This window comes from Cornus florida, unplaced genomic scaffold (assembly GCF_030987335.1).
Source record: "Cornus florida cultivar Cherokee Brave unplaced genomic scaffold, ASM3098733v1 CherokeeBrave_3.0.0_Hap2_Chr11, whole genome shotgun sequence".
NCBI lineage: Eukaryota > Viridiplantae > Streptophyta > Magnoliopsida > Cornales > Cornaceae > Cornus > Cornus florida.
Window position 1 is genome coordinate 121087383 of NW_026775581.1, and position 24068 is coordinate 121111450.

General features: G+C 33.3%; 2 protein-coding genes across 2 annotated transcripts; both read right to left on the bottom strand.

Annotated features, from left to right (window-relative positions):
* Positions 1 to 1254: 1254 nt before the first annotated feature.
* LOC132282010 (uncharacterized) lies at positions 1255 to 2297 on the bottom strand. The gene is made up of 2 exons (XM_059783653.1): positions 2102 to 2297; positions 1255 to 1901 (listed from the first exon to the last, which is right to left on the bottom strand). Exons 1-2 carry the CDS (start codon positions 2295 to 2297, stop codon positions 1255 to 1257), a joined length of 843 nt encoding a protein of 280 aa, XP_059639636.1.
* Positions 2298 to 13252: 10955 nt separating this feature from the next.
* On the bottom strand, positions 13253 to 20941 carry LOC132281145 (uncharacterized). Its single transcript, XM_059782877.1, has 9 exons — positions 20107 to 20941; positions 18020 to 18226; positions 17665 to 17907; positions 17202 to 17268; positions 16894 to 17094; positions 16694 to 16785; positions 15501 to 15683; positions 14678 to 14814; positions 13253 to 13924 (listed from the first exon to the last, which is right to left on the bottom strand). The coding sequence occupies exons 1-9, from the start codon at positions 20596 to 20598 to the stop codon at positions 13738 to 13740; spliced, it is 1809 nt and encodes a 602-aa protein (XP_059638860.1). The 5' UTR covers positions 20599 to 20941; the 3' UTR covers positions 13253 to 13737.
* Positions 20942 to 24068: the final 3127 nt, after the last annotated feature.

A 24068-nucleotide genomic window follows, 5' to 3' on the forward strand; every position in this document is an offset into this window, starting at 1 on the left:
AAAAATCCGGTGACTTGAAAAAATAGCGGTTGAAGAAAACAAAAACAAACAATTAAATAACAATGTTTTTTTTTTCTAATTTACTCAAAATATTAAATATATAAAAATAATAATATTATTAAAAGTTGCTAGGCCAAACCGAATTGGACTAGCCACGTCAACAAAACAAGCAATACACCTGTAAATATGGTTCGGCGATATAGCAATATATCTGTTGTCCTTAGAGCATCTGCAGCCTACCAGCGGAACCCAATTTCCGCGAGAGAGAGAGGGGCTTTGGGTCCTGCAGCAGCCTTTGCAAACTGGTAGGGCCCATTTTAGGCTTGCGGACTGGCTCGCAGTATTCAGTGAGCCGGCCCACGATCGCGGTAAATTTTTTTTTTTGTTTTTTATGGTTTCAAAACAGCGCCGTTTGGCTGCCTCTTTTTTGTCTTTTTGTGTAGGTGCTGTAACAGTGCAAGGCACTGTTTGGCAGACTTTAAAAAAAAAAAAAAAAAACCCTAAAAATAGGTCATTTAGAGCTCTTTTTTTTGGGAAAAAAATAAAATAAAATTCATTAAATAAAAAATATATTGTTTAGGCATTGTTTGTCCAAAAAAAAAAAATTTTAGGCCAAAAATATATTAAAAACCTTTTTTTTTGTTTTTTCACTTAAAATTTAGTTTTTTATTTTATTTTTTTGCTTTAAATTTTAAATGCGTAGGCCAAATAGTGTATTCGGCCGTTAAGGCACTGTTTGGCTAACACAAACAATGCCTTAACGGCTATAATTTTTTAAAATATATATATAAATATTTTTTTTTAACTTTTTGAAAAAAAAAATAATTATAATTACAAATTCATCTACTTATTCCCATAGTATTTTGTAATACTTATTTTCTTATTCCAATCTTAAAAAATCATTACATAATAAAAATACTAATATACGAAATGTCATAACATCTTAATATAAAACAAAATGCAACATAAATTAAACATCTTCAGTAGCATAGCCGTTCCACAAATTTTCCATTAAATCATTCATCAACCGCGTATTTGTCTTTTGTTACGAATCTGAAATTGGTGAGAGAATATGTGTGCCGCTAAAACTGATGGTCGTCGACTTAAAGTGGGAATCGGGATTGCATCCTCCGGTGGCAAAGTCTATCTTCCAACATTTGCGTGACACTCGTCTTCAATGATCATATTGTGAAGAATGATGCACGTTTTCATTATGAGGCGCAAGTCATCTTTCTCCCAGTAACGCACTGGTCCTTATATTATTGCCCACTTGATCTGCAATACCCCAAAAGTCCGTTCCATATTTTTCCTTGCTGCCTCTTGTAACTGAGCAAATAATTTTTCTTTCGTAGTGGTTGGGTACGGGATGGTCTGCATCAAAGTTGTCCACTTAGGACATATACAATCAGATAAATAATACCCCGTTCTATAGTGATGTCCATTCACTACATAATTAACCGGAAGTAATTGGCCATTGACGATACCGTTGAATACCGAGGAATGGTCCAACACATATATATCATTGTGTGAACCCGGCATTCCGAATAATGCATACCAGATCCACAAATCTTGTGAGGCAACTGCTTCCAATATGAGTGTATTCTTGCCAGATCGTCCCATATGTGTGCCTTGCCACTCCACTGGGCAATTCTTCCACTCCCAGTACATACAGTCGATAGAACCAAGCATACTCGAAAATCCTCTATGCTCCCCTTCTTCAAGCAGCCGTGCTATGTCAGCTTCGTTGGGTAGGCGCATATACTCCTCTGCATACACAGTAACAATAGCATTACAAAATGTCTTAAAGCATTTAATGGCAGTGCTCTCACCGATTTTAATATACTCATCATAGTGATCAGCTACACAACCATATGCGAGTATACAAATAGCAGTTGTCGTTTCTGTATAAAAGACAACCCCAGACGACCAGTTACATCCTTTTTTTGGACAAAGTAGTGATCATAAGCTTTGACATCATTAAGGATACGAAGAAAAAGTTCTCGTCGAATCCTGAATCGCATGTGAAAGTATTCCGGTAGATATGTGCAATTCTCGTTGAAGTAGTCTCTCATTAGCTGATAGTGGCTTCCCTATCGGTCACGATGAATGTACCACTTCTTTTTACGGATTTGAAATACTTGCTCAACTATCTCTGGCCTCACTGAATTCATAATCTCATATAATTCATCTTGATCCTGTTGAATCAACGCCCCAAAAGGATCATCTTCCGAAGAGGATGACGAGGAAGATGAAGAATTAGAGTCTGCTAAAGGAAAAGCTTGTGATGACGAAGCCATTTGTAAAACCCCTAATTTAAAAGGACAATCTTGAAATTTTAATTTAATTATTTACGTGTATTTTTCTTAATTTAATTGTTTTATTTGGCTTGGTGATTTTGTTTCTTTATTTATTTGCATGCTTTGTGGATTATTTTATTTAAATTGTGTATTTAATTAAATGGTTTTTATTTTTATGTTTTTGGTTAATTATTTTAGTCTTATGTTTATGTAATTAGATTTTATTTTATTTTAAATGGATTAAATTATTTACGTGAGTTGGTTTACATTAGGGTTTTGCTTAAATTGATCGTTTATATTAGGGTTTTGCTTAAATTCATCATGTCTGGGTTTTAGCTGACTTGTAGTTGGTTTAGGATTTAATTTAGGGTTTCAAATAAAACCTATAAATATATAGGTATATGTCTGCCAAGGGTTTTTTGTAAACCCTATTCACCATATTCACGTACATAGAATACAGAAAGCAACCGAGTGTGTTTTGTAAGACAAAATACAGAGAGAACCTTAAGAGATTAAGGGAGGGATTCAAGGAGGAGTTATAGATTTAACTAGGAACGGCAGAGGTTGATAGCAACAATTGACGTTGCCGAAGTTACTAGAGACGATAATTTTAGATTTCCAATCGAAAATCAGAGGCAAGTCTCTGTTCTATTCTTTTCCTTTAATTCGTGTTCTGTGCATGCCTAGTGTAATACCCCTAATTTTAAAAGGATAGTCTCGACATTTATTTATTATTTTTATTGTATTTTTGCATGATTATTTGGATTAATTATTTTTATTTATTGTTTTGATGTAATTGTTTACCTATGTGTCATGTGTTTTAAATTGAATTAAGTTATCTTTTATTCTTTAATTGGCATTTTATTGTTTAAGTGTTTTTAATTATTTAATTGGGTTATTTAATTGGAATTAATTATTATTATTTTTTCATTTAATTCTGTTTTAAATTACAGTTAAATTTAGGGTTGCAATTACATAGGTGGCCGACGTAGGTATTTATCTTAGGTCGGTTTACGGGCCGAGATGGGCTCTGGCTTTAAGGTTACATGGATTAGGGTTTAATCACTAAGCCTATAAGTATGTGTGTCACGGTGGTTTAAGGTTTGAGAATAATTAAACGTAATTTCTGTAAAAACAACAGAGACCGTGAGATACAGGGAGAGAGAAACAGAGAGCAGTTGTGGGAAAACAGAGTGAGGCTTAAGAGGATTTGTACAGAGAGGACCAAGGAGGTTGAGTAAGGATTAGAGACAGAGTTTGTAATACCCCTAATTTTAAAAGTATAGTCTCGGTATTTATTTATTTATTTTTATTGTATTTTTTTTTTGTTTAATTGATTATTTGACTAATTATTTATGTGTTTAATTGAATTAAGTGTTACTTGATTAATTGGCTACTTATTTATGTGTTATTTGTATTTTGTCTAGGTATTATTTGTATTATTTGTTTAATTAAATTGTGTGCTTAAATGATGTATTTGATTAATTGTAATTAATTGTAAATTAAATGATTAAATGTTTTATTTTATTTTATTTTATGGTTATGGTTAGTGGTAATTGGCTAACTAATTGGGTCCCATAGACTACTTGGATAGGAGGTTGGATGGGTATGGATAATTACCCAATGATAGTTCTATATGTATATATATAGATATATATGTATATACATATATATAAAAAGGAAAGTAATTTATTAATATTATAGTAACTTTAGTATTAATAAATAATCTGATGTATATATTTTATATATTTATATAATAAGGATACGTAACATGTTTTAAGTTACTTTTTTAATATTATGGTAACTTTAGTATAAATAAATAATCTGATGTATATATTTTATTTATTTAATGAAGATATAGATAGATTATATACGTAACATGTTTTAAGTTACCTTTTAATATTATAGTAACTTTAGTATTAATAAATAATCTAATGTATATATTTTATTTAATTAATAAGGATATACATAGATTATATACGTAATATATTTTAAGTTACCTTTTTAATATTTTCATTTTTATTTTTCTTTATTAAGTTGACTTGGATTGGGAAAAGGAATAGGGTTATTATTTAGCCTATAAATACACAACTATAGGTTGAAAAAGGAGTGAAAATATATCACGTAATATATTCTAGAGAGAGAGAGTTAGAGAGAAAAGGAGAAAGAGGAAGGAAGGAGGAGAAAACCCTTTAGAGGGAAGATCAAGGAAGAAGAAGTTTAACTTTCAATCCGAAAGTTTAAGGCAAGTTCTTCTTCTATCTCTTTCCCTTTGATTCGTATTTCTATACATGCCTAGGAAATTCCAGGATTTATTAAACACATAAAATTAAATAATTATGCATGTTTAATTGGGTTAGAACATAGGTTTTATGAAATTGGTTCATATCTGTTCTTGTGTTATGAATTGATAAAATGCATTATTTTGATTTGATTTCTTATATGAATTTTTGCATGTTTAAATTATGTATTTTTCATATCTGTGGAATGATGGAACGTAGAAACATGCCTAAGATTCCTGAACATTAAATAGGGACTAGGTTTGGGTTTTAGTAAATTTAAATAGACTCAATCATAATGATACTTACTATTTGAATGTTTTAAACAAACGAATGGATTTAATCTTTTAAAATATTTTAGCAATTTAGATTAAATGTGTAGGATGAATTGGATATGGAGAATCCTTATTTAACGGTATAATAAAATATCATCATGTATAAGATTCAGTTTGTGTAGGACATATGATATAAGAAGTTTAAAGAAATAATAAGTCATTCCTATTATGTGATAACTTGATATCATATTTATCATAGTTATTTATGGAATGTTTGATGTATTTCCTTAATTGTTACATCAATTGTTGGATTGTGTGGTTTAATGCACCGGTATGGGACGGTGGCATTCTAGGGATGGATTAACTTATTAGTTGAGTCCTACCTATTTTATATAAGGGAATGGATTAACTAAAATGTTAAGTCCTACTTATATTTAAGTCAGGTCAGCTGAACAAGTTGAATGACTTATGGATGATTAATTTATTATATAAGGGAATGGATTAACTAAAATGTTAAGTCCTACTTATATTCAAGTCAGGTCAGCTGAACAAGTTGAATGACTTATGAAGGATTAATTTATACTGGATAGGATGGTTACTAGATTTTATATATATAAGTATGGTGCCATGATATGAGGTTGAGTTTCAGGATCAATGGTTAAGGCGCGTATATCGCCAGGGATGTGTAGCTAGATATAGTGTAGTTGTGTACCCTGGTAGGTCTAGGTACTCATGCCCACTATACGTGCGTTTTGCATGTTGCCTACTATTCAGGTTGAGACAACCCTATAGTCTAGTGAGGTTCCTTTAGTGTGTGTATATATATATACGGACTACTAGTTACTGTTGGATTGACTAGGATGTATACGTGTATCGGATCTCTGCTTGGACTGTAGTAGAGTAGAACTTGTTTGTGGGCCTGACCCACCATTATTTTTCAGGTGTTCGTCACGAGTAGAGGTTATTCGGGCTGAGCGGGTATCAGTCTACTTCATTCTTCCGATGCTACATAGGAGTTCCTTTATGATTCAGTTTCTTGTTTTAGATTACTGTCATTTGTTTAGTTTGGATTTTCTAGGGGTCCACACAGTATGGATTCCCGAGTTGTATTTTGGAGGATCAGTTGTATCAGAAGAGTTTATTAATTAATGGAAATATATTATGAGGTTTATTATTAGATTATCATTTTAGTTTCTTGTCAGCATTTTATTTATTCTTCTTTATTCTTTTGTACTCTGTGTTCATTTATTATCAATTTGTTTTGATATCCTCGGGTATTCGGGCGTGGGCCTGGCCAACCCGTATTCGGAAATTCGGGGGTATCACAGAGTTATAGGAAGCTTGGCGGCGTTCAGAATTGCAGGAAAACTTAGAGACGACACAGGGATTTCACAATTGAAATCACAGTCAAGTTCTTCTCTTTCTCCTTCCCTTTGGCTCGTGTTCTGTGCACCTAGATAGTCTCTAGGGATTAACTAATTAGTAAATGAAACTTATGTGTTCAATGTATGCTTGTTGATGATTTGTTTGCATTGAATCCAAATCTGTTTATAGTTCGTGTATTGTTGCTTCCTGTTCTGTTCATTAAAGCATATTAAAAATCTGTTGAGTTTTAGTTATGACTCTTGCCTCTATCTTCTGTAAACAAACCCTAGGGATGTTAATGGGATGTTATAAGACTCCTAAGATCAGTTTGTGAAGAGAAACAGAGAGGTTGGAATAGAATTATAATTTCAGTTTTGTTCCTAACGCAGGTTAGTTCGGTAGCAAATTTAATCTCTGTAATTGTTTTTAATTGTTGATATCAAGCCATTGGGATGCTACTGGGTATTAATATGACACCTAAGTTTGGTTTTAAAAACTAACAGAGGGTTAGGAATAAGCCGGAGAAGGAGCACAAGAGCTGAAACGACGCACCGGGGACGAAAGCTCTCAAATGAGGTGAGAGCCGACTCCATAGAAGTGGGAGCCGGCTCCCACAACAAAGTAGAGCCGGCTCTAGGGAGTCCTAGAGCCGGCTCTAGGCTGGAAAAGAGCCTGCTCCAAATTCTGGAGCAGGCTCCCTTGTTATTTTGTTTTATTTTACGATTTTTTTTTAATTTTCTACATACTATGTTCACTGTTGGAGCATGGAGACTGTTTGAATGAATTTGGAACTTTACAGAGGGATCAAGGAATGAATTTTGAGTGTTATTAAAACCCTAAATTGAGTAAAGTTTAATTCTAAGTTGTCGGAACAAACAGTGTAAAAATTAAGGCACTTAACAAATGGAAGTTGAATTAATTGTTGAATTAAAATTCAGCAATTTGATGGAACATAATGTGTTTATAAAACTTGTTTTAGAATGCATTCAAGTGCATGATAAGGTCATTTAATTATTAGTTTTGATCTATGCATGCTTAGGAGGCTAGTTGCTGAATTATTAAATTGTTTACTGCAACTATATGGTTAATGCTTGGATTTAAACTGCTGAAATATTTAAACAATCTTCTGAATTGTTTTAACAATTTATTGGTTAATAATAGGATTATTTAACCTATTCACATGCATGATGGAGTCCCTGACATATTAAATTTGGTCTATGCATGCTCTAGATGTTAGTTGTTGATTTGTTAAATCGTTTCGTGCAACTATATGGTTAAATGCTTGGATTTAAATTGCTGAAGCTTTAAATATTTTTCTGCAATTGTTTGGATGGTAGTTTTTGGTCTGTAAATTATTGAACTGTTATATATGTTGTAATTTACATGAATATGGAGGATGGTATGTACCGGTATGGGACGGTGACATACTAGGGACGGTTTAGCTCAAAACGCATAAACCTAACCTAATGGATTAATGGAATGGATTGAAAGATATCGAATCCTAATTATGACTAAGTCAGATCAGCTGTAAACAAGTTGGATGACTTATTGGATTAACGGATGGTAGTTAAGTCATATCAACTGAATAAGTTGAATGACTAACTAGTTGGTTTATTGTATGACAGTTTAATAAATAGTTGAACTGCATACCCTGGATTTGGACGGACTTTATATATATGGTTATGGTACCACGAGTTGAGCTTGAGTCTCAGACTCGTTGGTTAGGGTGCGTATATGCAGTGGATGCGTAGCTGGTTATAATAGGTTGAGGTGTACCCTGTTAGGTCTAGGTACTCATGCCCACCTTTGGGTGCGTATTCGCATGTTGCCTTCTAATCAGGTTGAGACCCCTATTATAGACTGGTGAATGTCCCTTAGTGTGGATATATTTATACGTATGGACTAGATATATATTGTGAGGTGTCTACGGTGTATCTGCGTATCGGGTCACTGTATGGATTGCAGTTAGATTATAACTTGCTCGTGGGTCTGACCCACTCCTTTATTATTCTTTTCAGGTACAGGACGGTTCCAGCCTTAGAGCTTGATCGTGCTTGTCGAGGACAGTCTCACCTTCATCTGATACGTAGGACTTCTCTCAATATTTCTAGCATTATCTATTTTTAGTTTTCAGTTTCAGTTGAACTTTTGGTTAGGGGTCCATCAGTGAATTCCCAAGTTGTAACCTTGAAGTTTTGGAGGATTGGATTTTCAATTTTCAGTTATACATGGAGGATTTTATAATTAATGTTTCTTTCAGTTTTATTCCATCTTTATTATTTCATTTTGTCATCTGTGTTCGCTTTAAAATACTTTAATTGTTTGATATTCCCTCGGGTTTGAGCCTGGGCCTGAACAACTCGTGTCTCGGATCCGAGGGGTATCACACCTAGTTAGACTCCAGGGATTAAAAAAGGATTAAACAAACATAATAACATGTCTTTTATGCATATATGAAGTTTACTTGATCTCGTTGAATTAATTGGTTTGCATGAATTTTGTGACGCTCTGTTATTTGTTCCTTCTGTGGTTTACGATTGAGTATTGTTTTAATTGAGATAAGTAATACAATTGGAGGCCTTTTAATTCATCTGGGACTGAGTTTGAACTCTAAAACAAATGCTTACAACAGTATTTAATTATACTAAATAAATCTATTTTAAATCTGTCGTAACTTGGTTAAAAACTGCTAACAGAGGTTCTGTAAAACGTGGCTTTAAAACTGGTGAATATATACATCTTAGGATTGAAGTTCAGTGGTTTAAATTTATTTAGGACTAAGATTGAATCTAGATTAGGAATTAGAACACAGTACAGAAGTTCTGAAAATCACTGGGGATGGAGAAGACGATGTAGGAACAGACTACGGCATCGAAGGAGAGAAGAGCAGGCTCCAAAAGAGGAAAAGCTGCCTCTTCCTAACCTTAGAGCTGGTTCTACCCTGCTAGGAGCCGGCTCCTAAGGTGTTGGAGCCGGTTCTTGTTGAAGAAGAGCAGGCTCTGCATTTTTTCAAGAGCCTGCTCTCACCTACAATCTTCCAGTTTTGTTTTTTTGGGCACTGTCTGACTGCGTGGGGTGTTTTGATCAGTTTAAATTGGTTTAAAGAATAGGGATGACTGCTGTAGACCTGTAAAAATAATGGTGAAACATTAGTTTGTAGTTGGATTAAGGGATGAAGCAATACAAAGTTAAAGAAAAACTAAGGAGTTGCTCACTGTTTTGCAAATTTTGTGCACTGGAACTTAGTAGGATTTTATTATATGATTTAATTGAGTATAAACATATTTTTCCCAGTGTTATAGGTATGGTAAATTAAATAAACTCAACTATACCTAGTATGGATTTAATTGGTACTTTAAATTGTATTAAATTGTATCAATGCGTGGATTTTGTTGGAGGATGTAAATGTTTGCATATATTATAACAGTTTATAACATTAGATATGGTTTTTAGGCCTTGTATTGAATGCTTAATATTTATGTATCTGGATTCATATATCTTGTGCATAACTTGGAGTATGGTTGATAACTATTTAATATTGTATTGTCAACTATGTTAACTGGAGGATTGTATGTACCGGTATGGGACGGTGACATACTAGGTATGGATTAGTTCAAGTACTATATCCTACCTAATTTGGAACGAGTTGGATTAACCATAAAAAAGGTTAAGTTCTACTTATATTGATATATATGAACCGGTATGGGACGGTGTCATATTAGGGATGGCTTAGTTCAAAACACTAAGACCTACCTATATTGGGAATGGATTAGTTCAAAACACTAAGTCCTACCTAATTTGGATTAAGGTATGGATTAACCATAAAGGTTAAGACCATCACCTACTTGTGTCATGTCAATCAAATAAATTGAATGATCTACTATGGTTTCAGGATGGATTTGTTATACATATATCAGACCACTATACAAATGAATGATATTTTGTATTAGGAGTACGGACTTTATATATTTATTATATGTGCCATGGTATGAGCTTGAGTCTCAGGACCATGGTTAGGACGCTTATATCGCTTAGGATGGATAACTGGACATATGTATTGTTTCATGGTAAGTCTAGGTACTCATGCCCACCTTTGGGTGCGTATTCGTATATTGCCTTCTATTCAGGCTGAGACAGACCTACTAGATTAGCGAGCGTCCTATAGTGTGTACTATATATATATATATATATGGACTACTCTAGATATTGTTGAGTCTTTCTTGGATGTATCTGCGTATCGGATTACTGTTTGGATCGTAGTAGATCAGGACTTACATGTGGGCCTGACCCACTCCTTTATTTTTCAGATGTTCGTCAGTTCCAGGGTTAGAGCTTGGACGTGCAGAGCAGATACAGATATTCATTCCTCCGATTATATAGGAATCTTCTCTATGTTAGCTTTGGATTTTATTTCTAGTATTTCAGTTTTGGTTTGAGAATTTTATTAAGGGGTCCAATGGATGGATTCCCGAGTTGTAAACTTATAGAGTTTTGGATTATCAGATTGGACTAATTGTGATATAAGGTTTTCTTTTAGTTTTTTCAGCTTTGAATTTTATTTCTTAAATTATTTTTGTTTTCCGTGTTCGATTTAACATATTAATTGTTTGATATCCCTCGGGTTTGGGTCCGGGCTTGATCCACCCGTGTCTCGGATCTGAGGGGTATCACACTATTCGAATTTCGAAATTAAAAAAAATAGATGATGATATTTTGTTATAATGGAGAAAAATGAATATACTGATGATTTTCAGATGAGCAAATGAGTTTCATTATATAAGATGAAAAATATAGTCGTTACAAATATAGTCGTTTAGGAAAAGTTAATAATAATAATAATAATAATAATTATTATTATTATTATTTTAATTTATTATTATTATTATTATTTTTTAGAGTGAAAATTTGGAGAGCCTGATGGAGTGCATGTTTCTGGAGAGGGAAAATTGTTGACATGGCTCTTGGAATTGCTGATGTGGCTCTTGGAAAAGTTGATGTGGCGTTTTTAGAGAGCCAAAATCCAGAGAAGCTGGTGAAGATGGCCTTAGAGTGGGACGTTTTTTGAGAGATTGAAAATGGGTGAGAGAGAGTGTGTGTGTTAAGATTTGAGAATTGTAATGTGCAATTTTTTAATTTTTGCACAGTGAAATAGATCTTAAACATGAACATAGATACAATTTGTGCTGAACCACACTAAATCTTTGTATACGCGGTGTATTTATTTGTCCATAACATTTGGGTTTGACCCTTATTAATTGGATTTGCAATAAAGTAATGATACTTTGGCGGACTCTTTTAGGTTGAGTCTGAATTACCTATTTTTTCAACAAGTGTATTGGTTATTAAGCATAATAACCACTCACATTTTGCGTGTTAAGAAAAATGCTTTCAATTTTTAAAATTTACACTTGATGCCACTAACAATAAAAGAATGTTGAAGCATGAATTTATTTTCTTTTTGATGTCAAATTTGTATGTGCCCCATCTAATTGGATTTAATTCCTCTAAAAATTAATAAAATAAAAATTAAAATTTTCTAAAAGTTAATGGTATTTAATTATTATTTTTTGGTTACAAAATAAACGGTACTTGAATCATAAACAAATGAGATATGTTCATATTAAAAAAATGATTTGATACAAGAAATAATTAAGCGAAAAGTTTAAAAATATATTTATAATAATTTTTTTCTTTAAAAAACCTATGAATGTTTTAGTATTTAGAGAAATTATATTAGAAATTGACACATCACCTTTTTTTTAAAGAAAAGAAAAGGAGATGACACAATTATCTCTCATAAAAAAGAAGGTTAAATAATGGTATATTTCGTTATCTAATTCTTTAATTTTTCTTATTCTTATTTTTAGTTTATTATTTAATGACCAATTTTTTAAAAAATTTGTAATTATATTATATTTTAATTTTAAGAATTTTAATGTACTTAAATTTTGAAAAAATAAAAATTTATATGTTGAAGGTGTGGAGTTTGAAAGCTTTTCTGAAAAATTAATTGTGTAATCCATTTTTTTTTTATAATAAATAGTGTATAATTAGGTTAATTTTTTTTTATTATTATAAATATTTCATTTATAACTTTTCACTCAATAATAAATTGTATCAAGTCATTATATCATTTGATATGTGTAAATCTCATTTAAATTTCTTTTATGAAAAAAAGTTATTAGTATATGTTATTAATTTTTAGAGCAAGTAAATCTAATTAGATAGAGCATGTGCAAACTTGACATCAAAAGGCATATGAATGGCGATTAGTGGCATCAATTATAAAATTTGATTCATTCAAAGGGTTTTCTTAACATGCAAAATTTAAAATGTAAGTATTTATTACAAACATTGAAAAGCGTGAAAAAAATAATAATAAAGAGTTCAGACTTTATTTTGCCCTAAACAATCGGAGAGAATATTATTAGCCAACCACAAATTTATCGTGTCAAATAAGTTAATTAATTTATATATCTCATCAAATCCAATCAATTTCCCTTTTTCTTTTGAGATTTCGATATATTATAAATTTCCCAGTTACACAAAAAAAAAGTTCTATTGGTAGGTAAGACGCACACAAAACACTCACCTGCTCTATATTTTTTTCATTTTGCATAGTATATTTTGGTCCCCCCTCCCTCCGTCTCTCGCGCGCGCACACATACACAAGAATAAGAAATATTGGAATATAACACACATCATTTAAAGCAAAATATACTTAGACAAGGAAATGGGGAATGCTAAATATACCACTTTCCACCAATTTTTCCTTTTAACCACCATGATTAAGTTAGTACTATAATATTTCAAGCAACAAATTCGAGTAACAAATGACAATAACAATCTTTCCCGCAATCAGTGAAGATACAGGAGAATGGTAACAATGTCCAATATTCTTCAAAACATTCTTTGAGACAAGAGGCCCCCTATGAATGTCACAACTTTCTTTAATAAGCATTCCTGACTTTTTAACACTCGTCTATAATCTGCCTTTTAAGTAAAAATACCGTACACATGAACATTCAAAAAAAAGAAAAAAAAAAAAAAAAAAGAGAAGGAAGGAAAGAAAGAACCCTCCTAATATCTGGTTCTCTTTCACAAAGGTATAAAGAGATTAGCACTAATTTCTCTAACAATTTCGACAAGCAGACAAACAATCAGCTAATAAATCCATAAGCATAACGAACAATTCACCAAGGAGGCCACGAGGAACTTGACATGCCCCAGGCCAGACACTATCAAACCAGAACAAACCACCATATGCATTCTGCACAGGAACGGAACAGCAGCAAGGTCACACATAGCACTAATACACAAGCAACCCAGCAACGAAAAAGGACATCCCTTACACTGCCCAAGTGCCATCCACAACTCCACTAATATTATCTTTCTCTGCAATTCAGCGAAGTACGAACTCAATGGTCTCCCGAGTCTTTGTCCTATTCAATTGATGAAACTTCTATCTTTACAAAGAGTAATCTTTATCATACAAACACAGTTGTACAAAATTTGTGCTAACTATACGCCATTGGAGTGAAAGCAGTCGGCGACTCCAAGGAAGTTTGCAAGCCGGAGGACGGCTGATTGCACAACTTGAGAGTTTGGAGAGACAGAGCTGGGAAGTTGCGGTAGGCAAACAGGCAAATATTGATCATTATCGTCCCAAGGGCAGAAAAGCCTAAGCACAGACCGGCAGAAAATAAATCTGGATAGAGGACATTAAATAAGACCATATTTCATTAGTTTACCCCAAAATAATTCAACTTAGAGTTGTTATTAAGCTATTTAATTCATCAATAAGAACACTTTAAGGTCACTTGAGCTTTGTCAAGTTGCATGGAGTATGGTCCTCATTATTTTAGGACCCACAGACTATATGCAGTTTGGCATGTTCCGTTGTTTCAGATGCCGAGAGCTAGTCTGTATTGAGATAATTAGAACAGAATTGTGCCGTGGAGGTTAAGCTTATTTGATCTGGCTGGTTTTTTACTGCATGAATTTTTTTCAAGAGAAATGAATGTGAGACGATCTCTTGATGTCTGCATACAAGGAGAGTAGGATGTTGGATGTCCTAATGTAAAAAGTCCAATTACTTCTTACTTTTTCATGACAAGAAAATTGGGAACTCTACTCTTTTATTTGTGTTGCAATCTCGTCATTACAATTTGACAAATTCATAATGAAAGGAAGACACAATTTTGTGGATGACTATCTCCACAAATGTGGATGAAACCTAAAATATCTTTAGAATCACCAAGACATTTTTTTTTATACATATGTAATGACAAACGCTACCATTCCTCTTGTACTACCGAATTCATTTCAAATTGTTGTTGAAAGCCATGTTATAGTTGTGACAGTCAACCAACCTTTTTCCCCTCCAGCAAGGCGTCCCAAAATAATTCTTATTTGGTAATGTGCTTGAAATACATGTGAATATTTTGTAAGAAAAATTTACCTAAGAATAATCCGCCGCAGAAATGAATCAGATAAAACTTGAGCCCAGACGAGGTCTAGGCAAGTTGATGTACAGAGTATCACTTCCCACTCTGAGAACGAAGTGGACAGCATGTTATCTGCATCGTTGTAAACATCCTGAAAGCAGAACCCATCATGAATGAATAAGACCATAGGGACCAGAATGACTTTGATGTAGGACAACAAATAAGACCATAGCAGCTAGAAGCCTAGAATGACTTTGATGTAAGACAAGATAGAGCTGATGTAAGATGGAATGCATTGATACCAACTTAATGTAGGACAAGTAAAAAGGGAGGGAATAAGAAAAATAAGAGATGAAATTAGAAGAAAAAGAGATATTTAGACGGAACGGATTGAAAAGATGATGAGAGACACAACAGAAGAAGAAAATGCAGAAGAGAATTATGTAACCCAAAAATTATTCAGTAATCAAAAGTCGAATTATTTGTGAAAGAGCTGCTTTATATAAACAAAATAATAAGTAAACTCTAAAATAAGAAAATACAAACTAAACCTAAAATTTTAAATTTACTGAACTATTAGAAAATAAATAAATTTGGTTTGAGATTTGTCTTCTCTGTGTTCATTTTTCCCCTAGTGTAAACTGCTTCTCTTTCCCTCAATCTATCTAGCCTAGCCTATCTTTTCGTCTATTTCTCCCTCTTTTCTTCCAGTCTTATCTCAAATTCTTATTCTCATCCCTTCTTTCTTTTTTGTCCTGCATCAAATTGGTATCAGAGCTCTATCTCAGCCGAAATCAGACTTTGAAAGAATTTCAATAAGTTTTGCAATCAATTTACCTCATCACTATCAGAAGACGAGAGGCCAACCAACTGGCGGAAAGCCTGAAGAGGAGCAGTCAAAAACAAAGTAAACTGACTTCCATTTTGTGTTACATCAGCATTAGTTGGGTTCTTGAATGCTGGTCTCAAAGGGGAAAGAAGTTGCGCAGCTGTTTCCCCCCTTTCTGCACCATGTAGAACCTGCAAAGGAATTCACTATAAGCAACATGACACAGAATGAGGATTTCTTATTTCTTAAGGAGAATGTCACACACAAACTGACATTTAAAATAAGATACCAGGGTACTTCTGGCATTTTGCATAGATAAACAACCACACCACAGCCGTCGAATTTGTTTTAAACAGATTCTATAATACCTGCTTGTACTTTTGGGTTGTGACCATTGGGAAAGGGAAAGTATTTCTGTGGAGGTACTTCCGATAGTATATATTGCAATTACAGAACATTTAACATTAGACCATGCTGCCCTCAGATATCCCAAAATGAATGGAACAGTCCTAAAGCATTGATGGAGATTATGATTGGCTAATATAAGGGTTTCTAATTCTAAAACAAAAGAGTAGTTATCTACAATATATTCTCCAAATAAACCACAATAATAAATTCTAAGGGTTAGTATCACTGCAACGCATTATTCCTTGGTGATTCTAGATACCTCCTTAGACAAAGGTACTCAATGTTACATGTGTAGTACAGTATGAAAAGACTGGAAAACACCCTCCCCTAACTGATATCCCGAACTACTTTTAGTAATACATGAATAACCATTTCAACAACATTTCCATGTAAAATGAAAAGATTCTCTGACCCTAGCATTTCTTCTGATTGGGGAGTATAATCTACCAATACCATAGCAGCAAGTATTATTAATATTATAGCTGATAATGCAATTGGTAAAAGTAAGGGGGGGCAAGGGAAAAGGCAAAGCAATAAAAAAGACAACTTTTTTCCTAAATCAAGTTCCACAATGTTATCTTCTCAATATGATACAGACTTATAGGTCACTGCCACTTTCAAGAGACAAAAAATACTTTGAAAGCAGTCAGACAGGGACAGCAAATACATGACATATAGCACAAGCAATCATGACTACAGAATAACAACCTGGATTTGAATATTAATATATCTTATAATTAATAAAAAAACAGTGTGGCAACAGTAAGTCATACATAAGTTTTGACAAACCTGCCTTGAATGCATGGCTGTTGTCACTATCAATGATTAAGAAAAGTGGTCTTCTGGTGAAAGGAATTATATCACCAGGGTAGAGGTTATTTGAATCTGAAAATTTAAAAGAAGTATTTGTAAAGGTGAGTAAATTGATAGTATAATGACTGAATCTCTGAAGAGAAAAAACTAACATAGCATAAGGATAATATGAATTCCTACCTCCATTTCTACTTGGACCTAACCGCAAACAATTCTCAGAACAGTGCTTTGAGTCTCTCTTCTCATCAACATGATTTTCAAGCAAAGTGCTATTCTGTTCATGGGAAGTATGAGAAACAACTTTGACCTTTGAAGATTTCCTTGAACCTCCAGAGCTTTCCCTTGAACCTCCAGAGTTTTCCCTCTGTAAAGCACCATTCCCTGCACATAGATCATTGGTGTTAGTAATTTAGGGACAGGGTGATCAGGTAATGATGAGCTCCCCTTGAAACTGCATTAAAAAAAGAAAAAGAAAAAGGAAAAGCAACCTGAGGCTGATATATATACTAGCATAACGCTATCTGGAGGGAGCTCCTCACAAATTGTAGCAAGAACCTGGCCATACATGAGTAATCGAACACAGTGCAAATTAGAAATCTAAATAAGCAATGATGGAAATTTTGCATCAAACAATTAAGGAAACCATTTGTCCTATTTAATATTTCCTGGTTTCCTACGTAAATAGCCACAATATATATATATATATATTCAGTGTCATGGCCATGTAAAGCATGGTACTCAAATTTCACGTGCTAGAAAGGATGGGTTTTTTCAATGAGCAAGACCGATGTACCCTAATTACTAGACCTTGGAAATGCAGAGAGGCCAACAAAAATTAAAGCATCAAATGTTTCAATTTGAACAACTCCCCTGGATCCTTGAACAGAACTGGCAACTCTATTGACTCCAATCAATTTACCAAGTTAACTAAATCAAGTTTTTGACACTCACAGCTATCAATTGTGTCACAGATGGTCGATAGAGAATAGCCTTTCTTGGGTTTGGAGGCAAAGTTGGATCAGTCATATCCGCAACCAGATTTATATCAATTAGTCCAGAAGTACCGGAATGATCAATTGAAACACCATTCTCTCGTGATTCAAGTGGATGTTTTTGATAGAAAGATCCACTAGGTTCCCATTCTAAACATTGCAGCATTCTGTAAGTGTCCAAAGTAAGCTCAGCAAACTTGACCTGGAATGATGATGCACAGGCAGGGGAGAGAGAATTTTTCAAATGATTCATTTTGTATTATCAAACAAAAAAATGATGTCACGCCAAAAGCTATCCTACAAAAACCAATTACCTCGTTCCGGTGATAACTAGTCAGCAATGCATCTCGAAATCTTAGAATCTTCTTTGCATGGAAACGGGCCACGTATGGAAGAGAAGCTGGATAAGAATCAAACATGGCACAATACCGCAAAGGCCGAACGTTGAATAAGGCTGTATCAGCTTTCATAAACCGAAATATTTCCTGAACTACTTGTCTCCATTCTTTGAAGTTGGTTTCCTGAGAAGAATAGTTCAAATATCATTCATCAAATTACTAAAAACTACCAATGGGCCAGTGGCCCAACGGTACCAAGCCCCTACTTCTCAAAGGGAGGTTAGGGGTTCAAGCCTCAATGGAGGCATGGTGTGTGAGTACCAAGTAAGGAAAAAAAATTACTAAAAGCTGGATACAAAAATTCTTGTTTTTCTGACAAAGAGATGGCGGATACGGCTTTAACTACTTATGATGCAATCATGCAATTAAATACTTAAAGCTGGAAACAGAGTTTTCTTTTCATTTCATATCTCTTGGGAAAGAAGTGGTGGACACTACAATAAGTAATTGTGAATACACATAATCCCCCTTCCCCCCCCCCCCCCCCCCCCCCCCCCGCCCGGAAAAAAAAAAAAAAACACTATAAGTAAATGGCGCCAAATATAATAACTCAGAAAAAAGGAACTGGTTGAACCAGAATACAGTGATAACCACCCAAATTTCATTACAGTTTTTGAACATTATTAAAGCACGTAGTTGAGTGAGCAACTTGTTCATGGTCAGAAAGGCACATGCACTTCAGAAGTAGACTGAAAATAATTTGGAAGAGACCTGCATCCAAGCTCCCTCGCATCACAATATTATGCAGGAAGAATAATTGCTATAATATCCTTCAAAAATTATATGTATCACAAGCACTGCTTGATATTTCTACAAGTAACATTACATGCAGTCCATAGTTTTTTAGCCTAATAGTTGAATGTGAATTGTGAAACCAGAAAGCTTGCAAATTTTCCTCTGATTCTATCCATTAACAAACTTAGGGCAGGAGCTAGGGAAACAGATACCTAGAAAATTTTACTTTGATGACATTTAGAAAAATTTACTTTGTTCACATTTATAAAAATGTACTTTGTCGATGTATAGATCAAATTAGTTTGATTAAAAGAATTTATACTTTACTCACAATTAAAACCTTCTTTAAAGTTTATTTCCACAAAAGAGGAAGCTTTTCATTCTATGGAGTCGAAACTTATTTTATTTCATATGAGTCAAATGTTTTGAGTGAAAATTTGAAAATGCAAATAAGATTCCACAGCTATGACTTGCATATTTCAATAGTTGTTAATGAACTGATTCAACAACCAAACCACGATCCTCTATTTCACATTCAAATGCATCAGCATTCTTCCTTCTACATTTCCCTTCAATCTCCAATCAGAAATCAAAATCTTGTTTGAAGTGACTGACCTCTCAACCAATTTTGATTGGTATTTATTACCTTCCATCAAACTATATAATTTAGATGCTTTTTTCATAACTCCACTAGTATAAACTATATAGGCTTAAAAGTTACAAATACAATTTAAACACCTCTAACACCCTCTCACATATAAATTTCCTACTTTATGTCCTAGTCCTTTTGATAAAGGATACAAAATTCAAAATTCCCAAAATCAGTTAAATAAATGACCTCCTTGTGTCTATACGACGTACAAACCCCATAAATCTGCCGAGAAACTACCAAATAATCCTAAAATTAGACTCAGCATCCAGAAATAGTATAAATCAGAATGATTTTTCTTGATGTCATCTTATAATCGCACAAATCTCAAAATTGAAATAGATAGGAACTACCTATTAACCTAAAAGTATTAATCTCAAATCCGCAAAAATATGACAAAAGAAATACTCAATAAGCGACACCTAGTCAACGAAACAGCTTTGTATCACAAAATTATGACAAATCAATCTAAATTTTAGCCAATTTATTAAAAAAAAAAGGGTGCTCCTATTCTTCTTCAAGCTTTTTACAAAACTGTACTCGAATTGAGTCTGAATCAAGCAAAACAAAATAATTATTGTAGAATAGGTAGTTGGTGCAAATGTAGAGTAAATTGTACCCGATAAGTGGCTTTGCTATCATCAACAAGAGCCTTCAACCTCTCCACGAGAAGCTGCACAATCTCCGATCGATTCAAAATCAACGAAACCAACAAAAATCTCGCGTAAAACCTCAATTCCTTGAACCTCACACCTCGATCCTTAGGCGAACCCTCCGATCCCTGAAAATAGCCTCTGTTGAGTATGGCTTCATAGAAAATATACGATTCGAGCAAGAACCTGGCCTCGCTCGTCCTCATGTACTGGCCGAAGTAGAGCTGGCCGATCCTAGAAGCGATCTCGCCGATTTCCCAGCGTCGAAGGCCCGACTCAACCAGCTTCGATCGATTCTCTTGCTGGTACTTCCATAGCCTCATGTATGCTTTGAAAACCTTGTGGAAGTAGTGGTTCTGGCCGTGTCCGTACACCGGAACGTCACGGACCCTAGCGAACTTCCGGTCGGCGCTCTCAACTAGAGCTCGGAAGGTCCTCGGAACAACGTCGTCCGCCATGTCCGACGTCAGAAGCACTCGTCGCCGGCGGTCATCGGAGAATATTTGATGCCGTATGTGTATATGTATTATATTCTATATAGAGAGAGAATGTGAGTGAGGAGAGAGAGAGAGGAGGAGGAGGGTGAACTTTTTGGTGGTCAGATGGGGATTTTGTGGATTTATGAAAATGAAGAAATCATCATAAAATTCTGTTTTTTGTTTTATTTTAAAATTTTGTGTTGGTGATTTACAGTGGCGGCGTCGAGGAGAGAGAGTTTGGATGATTTGATCTGTGACGTTTTGTGGCTATCTCCCACTCGACTCGACAGCAGAGGACACTGTACGAACTCGGGGATAGATGTTAATGTGACAGTGAGGAGTATCATTTTTTTTGTTGGGCATACCGTTTGATCATTTTATATGTGCTCGTCAGAGAGATCGAACGATGTGAAATTGGAGATCGGATCCAACCTGCGGAGGTGTTTACGGCATTGGACGGTTCAGATTTCTCCCAGCTCGTGAAACTGAGTAGGATATACTCCTGAATTGCGGCAGGTACGACTATTTTTAATTAATGAATCAAAGAGTTTAATGAATGAATCAAAGTGTTTATGCACTTTACCAATGAACTGTTGATTTTATAATAAAAAATATATTGTGAAAACAACTTTTAATAAATTAACTAACTCAAACTATTTTTATAAGCATGATCTTTCCTTATTTAATCACATAATTAAAACAGCTTATTAATGTGAAAAATCATAAATTATTTAATGAGTATGTTAATTCATTGATTTAGTAAAAAAAAATCTCATTATGAGCAAAAAATATTTAGTGTGCTCGATGCATCATGCACAAAAACATACTACTGTTATGGTTTAATGTACGTTACACCAAACACACTGAATATAATCTCCATCGTAAAAAGTCTCATATAACACATGTTATATGGTTACTCTAATCTTACTTTGCTGGCAATTTTTCGAAATTGTTCCTTACCTCAATAACTTTATATTATTTACATAATAAATTTAAATTATTTATATAAAAATAACTAACTTAGGTAGTTTATATATATATATATTTCTAATTGATTACACATCTTTCTAAAGAATCAAAGCCAACTGAGAGCTAACCCCTTGAGATTACAAATGTAGCTAGATCACTTAAACAAATTTTATATAGCGTATTGAATAATCGATATATTATGTCGGTAATATTGCATAAGTGGCACAAAACATCTAGTGTCATGGGAGGTTTTTTTTATTTTTATTTTTATTTTTATGTATATTATATGAGTTTTGTTATTTAATCTAGTATATATATAAAAAATATATATATTCAACTTTGCCTTACATGTAGTTTTTATCTTCTTTTTTTTTTATTATAAAAAAGGTAAAGTCTCTCCAAGTAAACTAATGACTCTCTTAAAAATAATAACATAGATAGTGAATGAAGAAGTTGACAACAGGAGGCATGACTGTCCAAATAAAGTATAGAGTTACGTCAACACAATTGATAATGTGGCTTTATATTTCAATATGCATAATTGCACACCAAATGCGTGGGTAGGAATGGTAATGGGTGATTTGGGGTGGGTATCGTCATACTCGTATTCGTCGAGCATATCTATCTCCATTTTTGTCCAAAATCGTTTATCAAATGGGGCAGGATGAGACGGGGCGGGGACGAATTTTCTAAAGTATTTTCGTAATTTTAGTACAAATCTAATAAAAGTAAACAATGAAACAAATTTTAAACTATGATAATTTTTTTTCTTCTATGTAGGTAAAAATAAAGATTGGACTTTTCAATTGAAATTTGAGACTTAATACTATTGCAAGAATATTAAATACATAAAAGATTTCAAATAAGAATAATGAAAAATGATATTTGGTGATTATAATAAAATAAAATAGGATTTGTTTAATATATAACTAATATTATTGAATATAAAAATAAAGTATAAGAATAAATTTATAATTTATCACTATAAATGGGATAGAATATTTTGCCATTCCTAAAAAAAGTGGGGAAAATCAGTTGAGAAATAAAACCTTACAAAAAAATATATATAAAAGGTAAATGAACTGTTAACCTCTGTCAGACATAGAATATACATGGTTGTATGTTTTATTTAATAATTACAAAGTAGTTACATTCATATAGAATTACTGTGCTCAGTGCACCAAATCACATGCGCGCGCGCGCACACATACATCTACATATATATATATATATATATATATATATATATATATATTAAGCTTGCATTTTAATTCTATTGCTCGATTATGGTGCTAGCAAAGAGGAGAATGGCAGTTTGGTTAAATTATTTCCCTATAATTGAGTTTGCTGTCACAACAAAAGTAGTCAACTACTAATAAGTATGACCTTACAATTTAGTCGCATATGACGTTCCGATTTAAAAATAGGCTGTTTTCTATTGTTTAGAGCACCAAAACCACGAGTAACTAATGTATGGTACACTTTTATGTCTTATTATTATTGTTATCGTGTTGTCATTATTATTTATCATTATTATTGTTAGTTTTTGTTTTTTTAACTTGAATCCTATTATGATCTCCTCTTTTACGCCATTTGTGTAGTATGTGTATATATATATATACATATATTACTCGTCTTCAAACCTTGACATATGGACTTGGGGAGTTACTATAGGACCCAAAGTAACTTGAATTATTTACATATATTAGGATTTATATTAGTGACCAAGAGTTTTTAATTCAATGGTATAACCCTTCTTTTCAAAATGATTAATGCGTATAAGTTTGTTTTTTTTTTTTAAAAAAAAAAAAAAAACTCTCTTTATAGAGCTTCCTTAGGAGCGGTGAACCATTCACATTTAATAAATGAATTGAAATATATATTAAATAATTAATTTAACTCAAGACCGGTCCTAAGAGGTCCAAAATTTTATGAGGTCCTAGGCGAATTTGAGAGCTCAAAATTTTGAGAGGTCCTAATAATATAAAATTTTGGGCTCTAGTAATACATGATTTTGAGTTTAAATTAAAGGCCCTAGACGACTGCCTAAGTTGTCCAAGCTCAACACAGACCTTATTTAACTTTTAACATATTTAATAAAATTGAGTGATTAAATATAAAAAGTCATATTTTTGTCAGGAGACACTCTCATTGGAGCATTACTCTTGAAAGACAATAGTAATGAATGATTGGTTGCACTAATTAATTGAAGATTGGTTTCTTTTATTATCAATCCAACAAGGTATCTTTCAATGTAATTTTATATATTAAATGATTATCCACACTCCATTCGTATGCTTAGCAATTAAATTTTATAACCACCCCAACCAAGCAATGGTCCCTCCTTATTTTGGTGTATAGAAACACTCAGGAAAAACAATTTAAATTTTTTTTGTTATTTCATTTATAAAAAAAATTCCTAAAAAAATTAGAAAAATAAAAATTAGACCCAACAAGTTTTTGGCAGAAATGGACTATCC

Bases quoted from the DNA above. Each gene is read 5' to 3' on its own strand.
- LOC132282010 (XM_059783653.1), bottom strand. From the start codon at position 2,297: ATGGCTTCGTCATCACAAGCTTTTCCTTTAGCAGACTCTAATTCTTCA. The intron at 1,902-2,101 runs GTGACCGATAGG...TCTTTTATACAG, and splicing joins AAAGAAGTGGTACATTCATC to AAACGACAACTGCTATTTGT.
- LOC132281145 (XM_059782877.1), bottom strand. From the start codon at position 20,598: ATGGCGGACGACGTTGTTCCGAGGACCTTCCGAGCTCTAGTTGAGAGC. The intron at 17,269-17,664 runs GTGAGTGTCAAA...ATGTATGGCCAG, and splicing joins CTGTGACACAATTGATAGCT to GTTCTTGCTACAATTTGTGA. The intron at 14,815-15,500 runs GTAAATTGATTG...TTCTGCTTTCAG, and splicing joins CGTCTTCTGATAGTGATGAG to GATGTTTACAACGATGCAGA.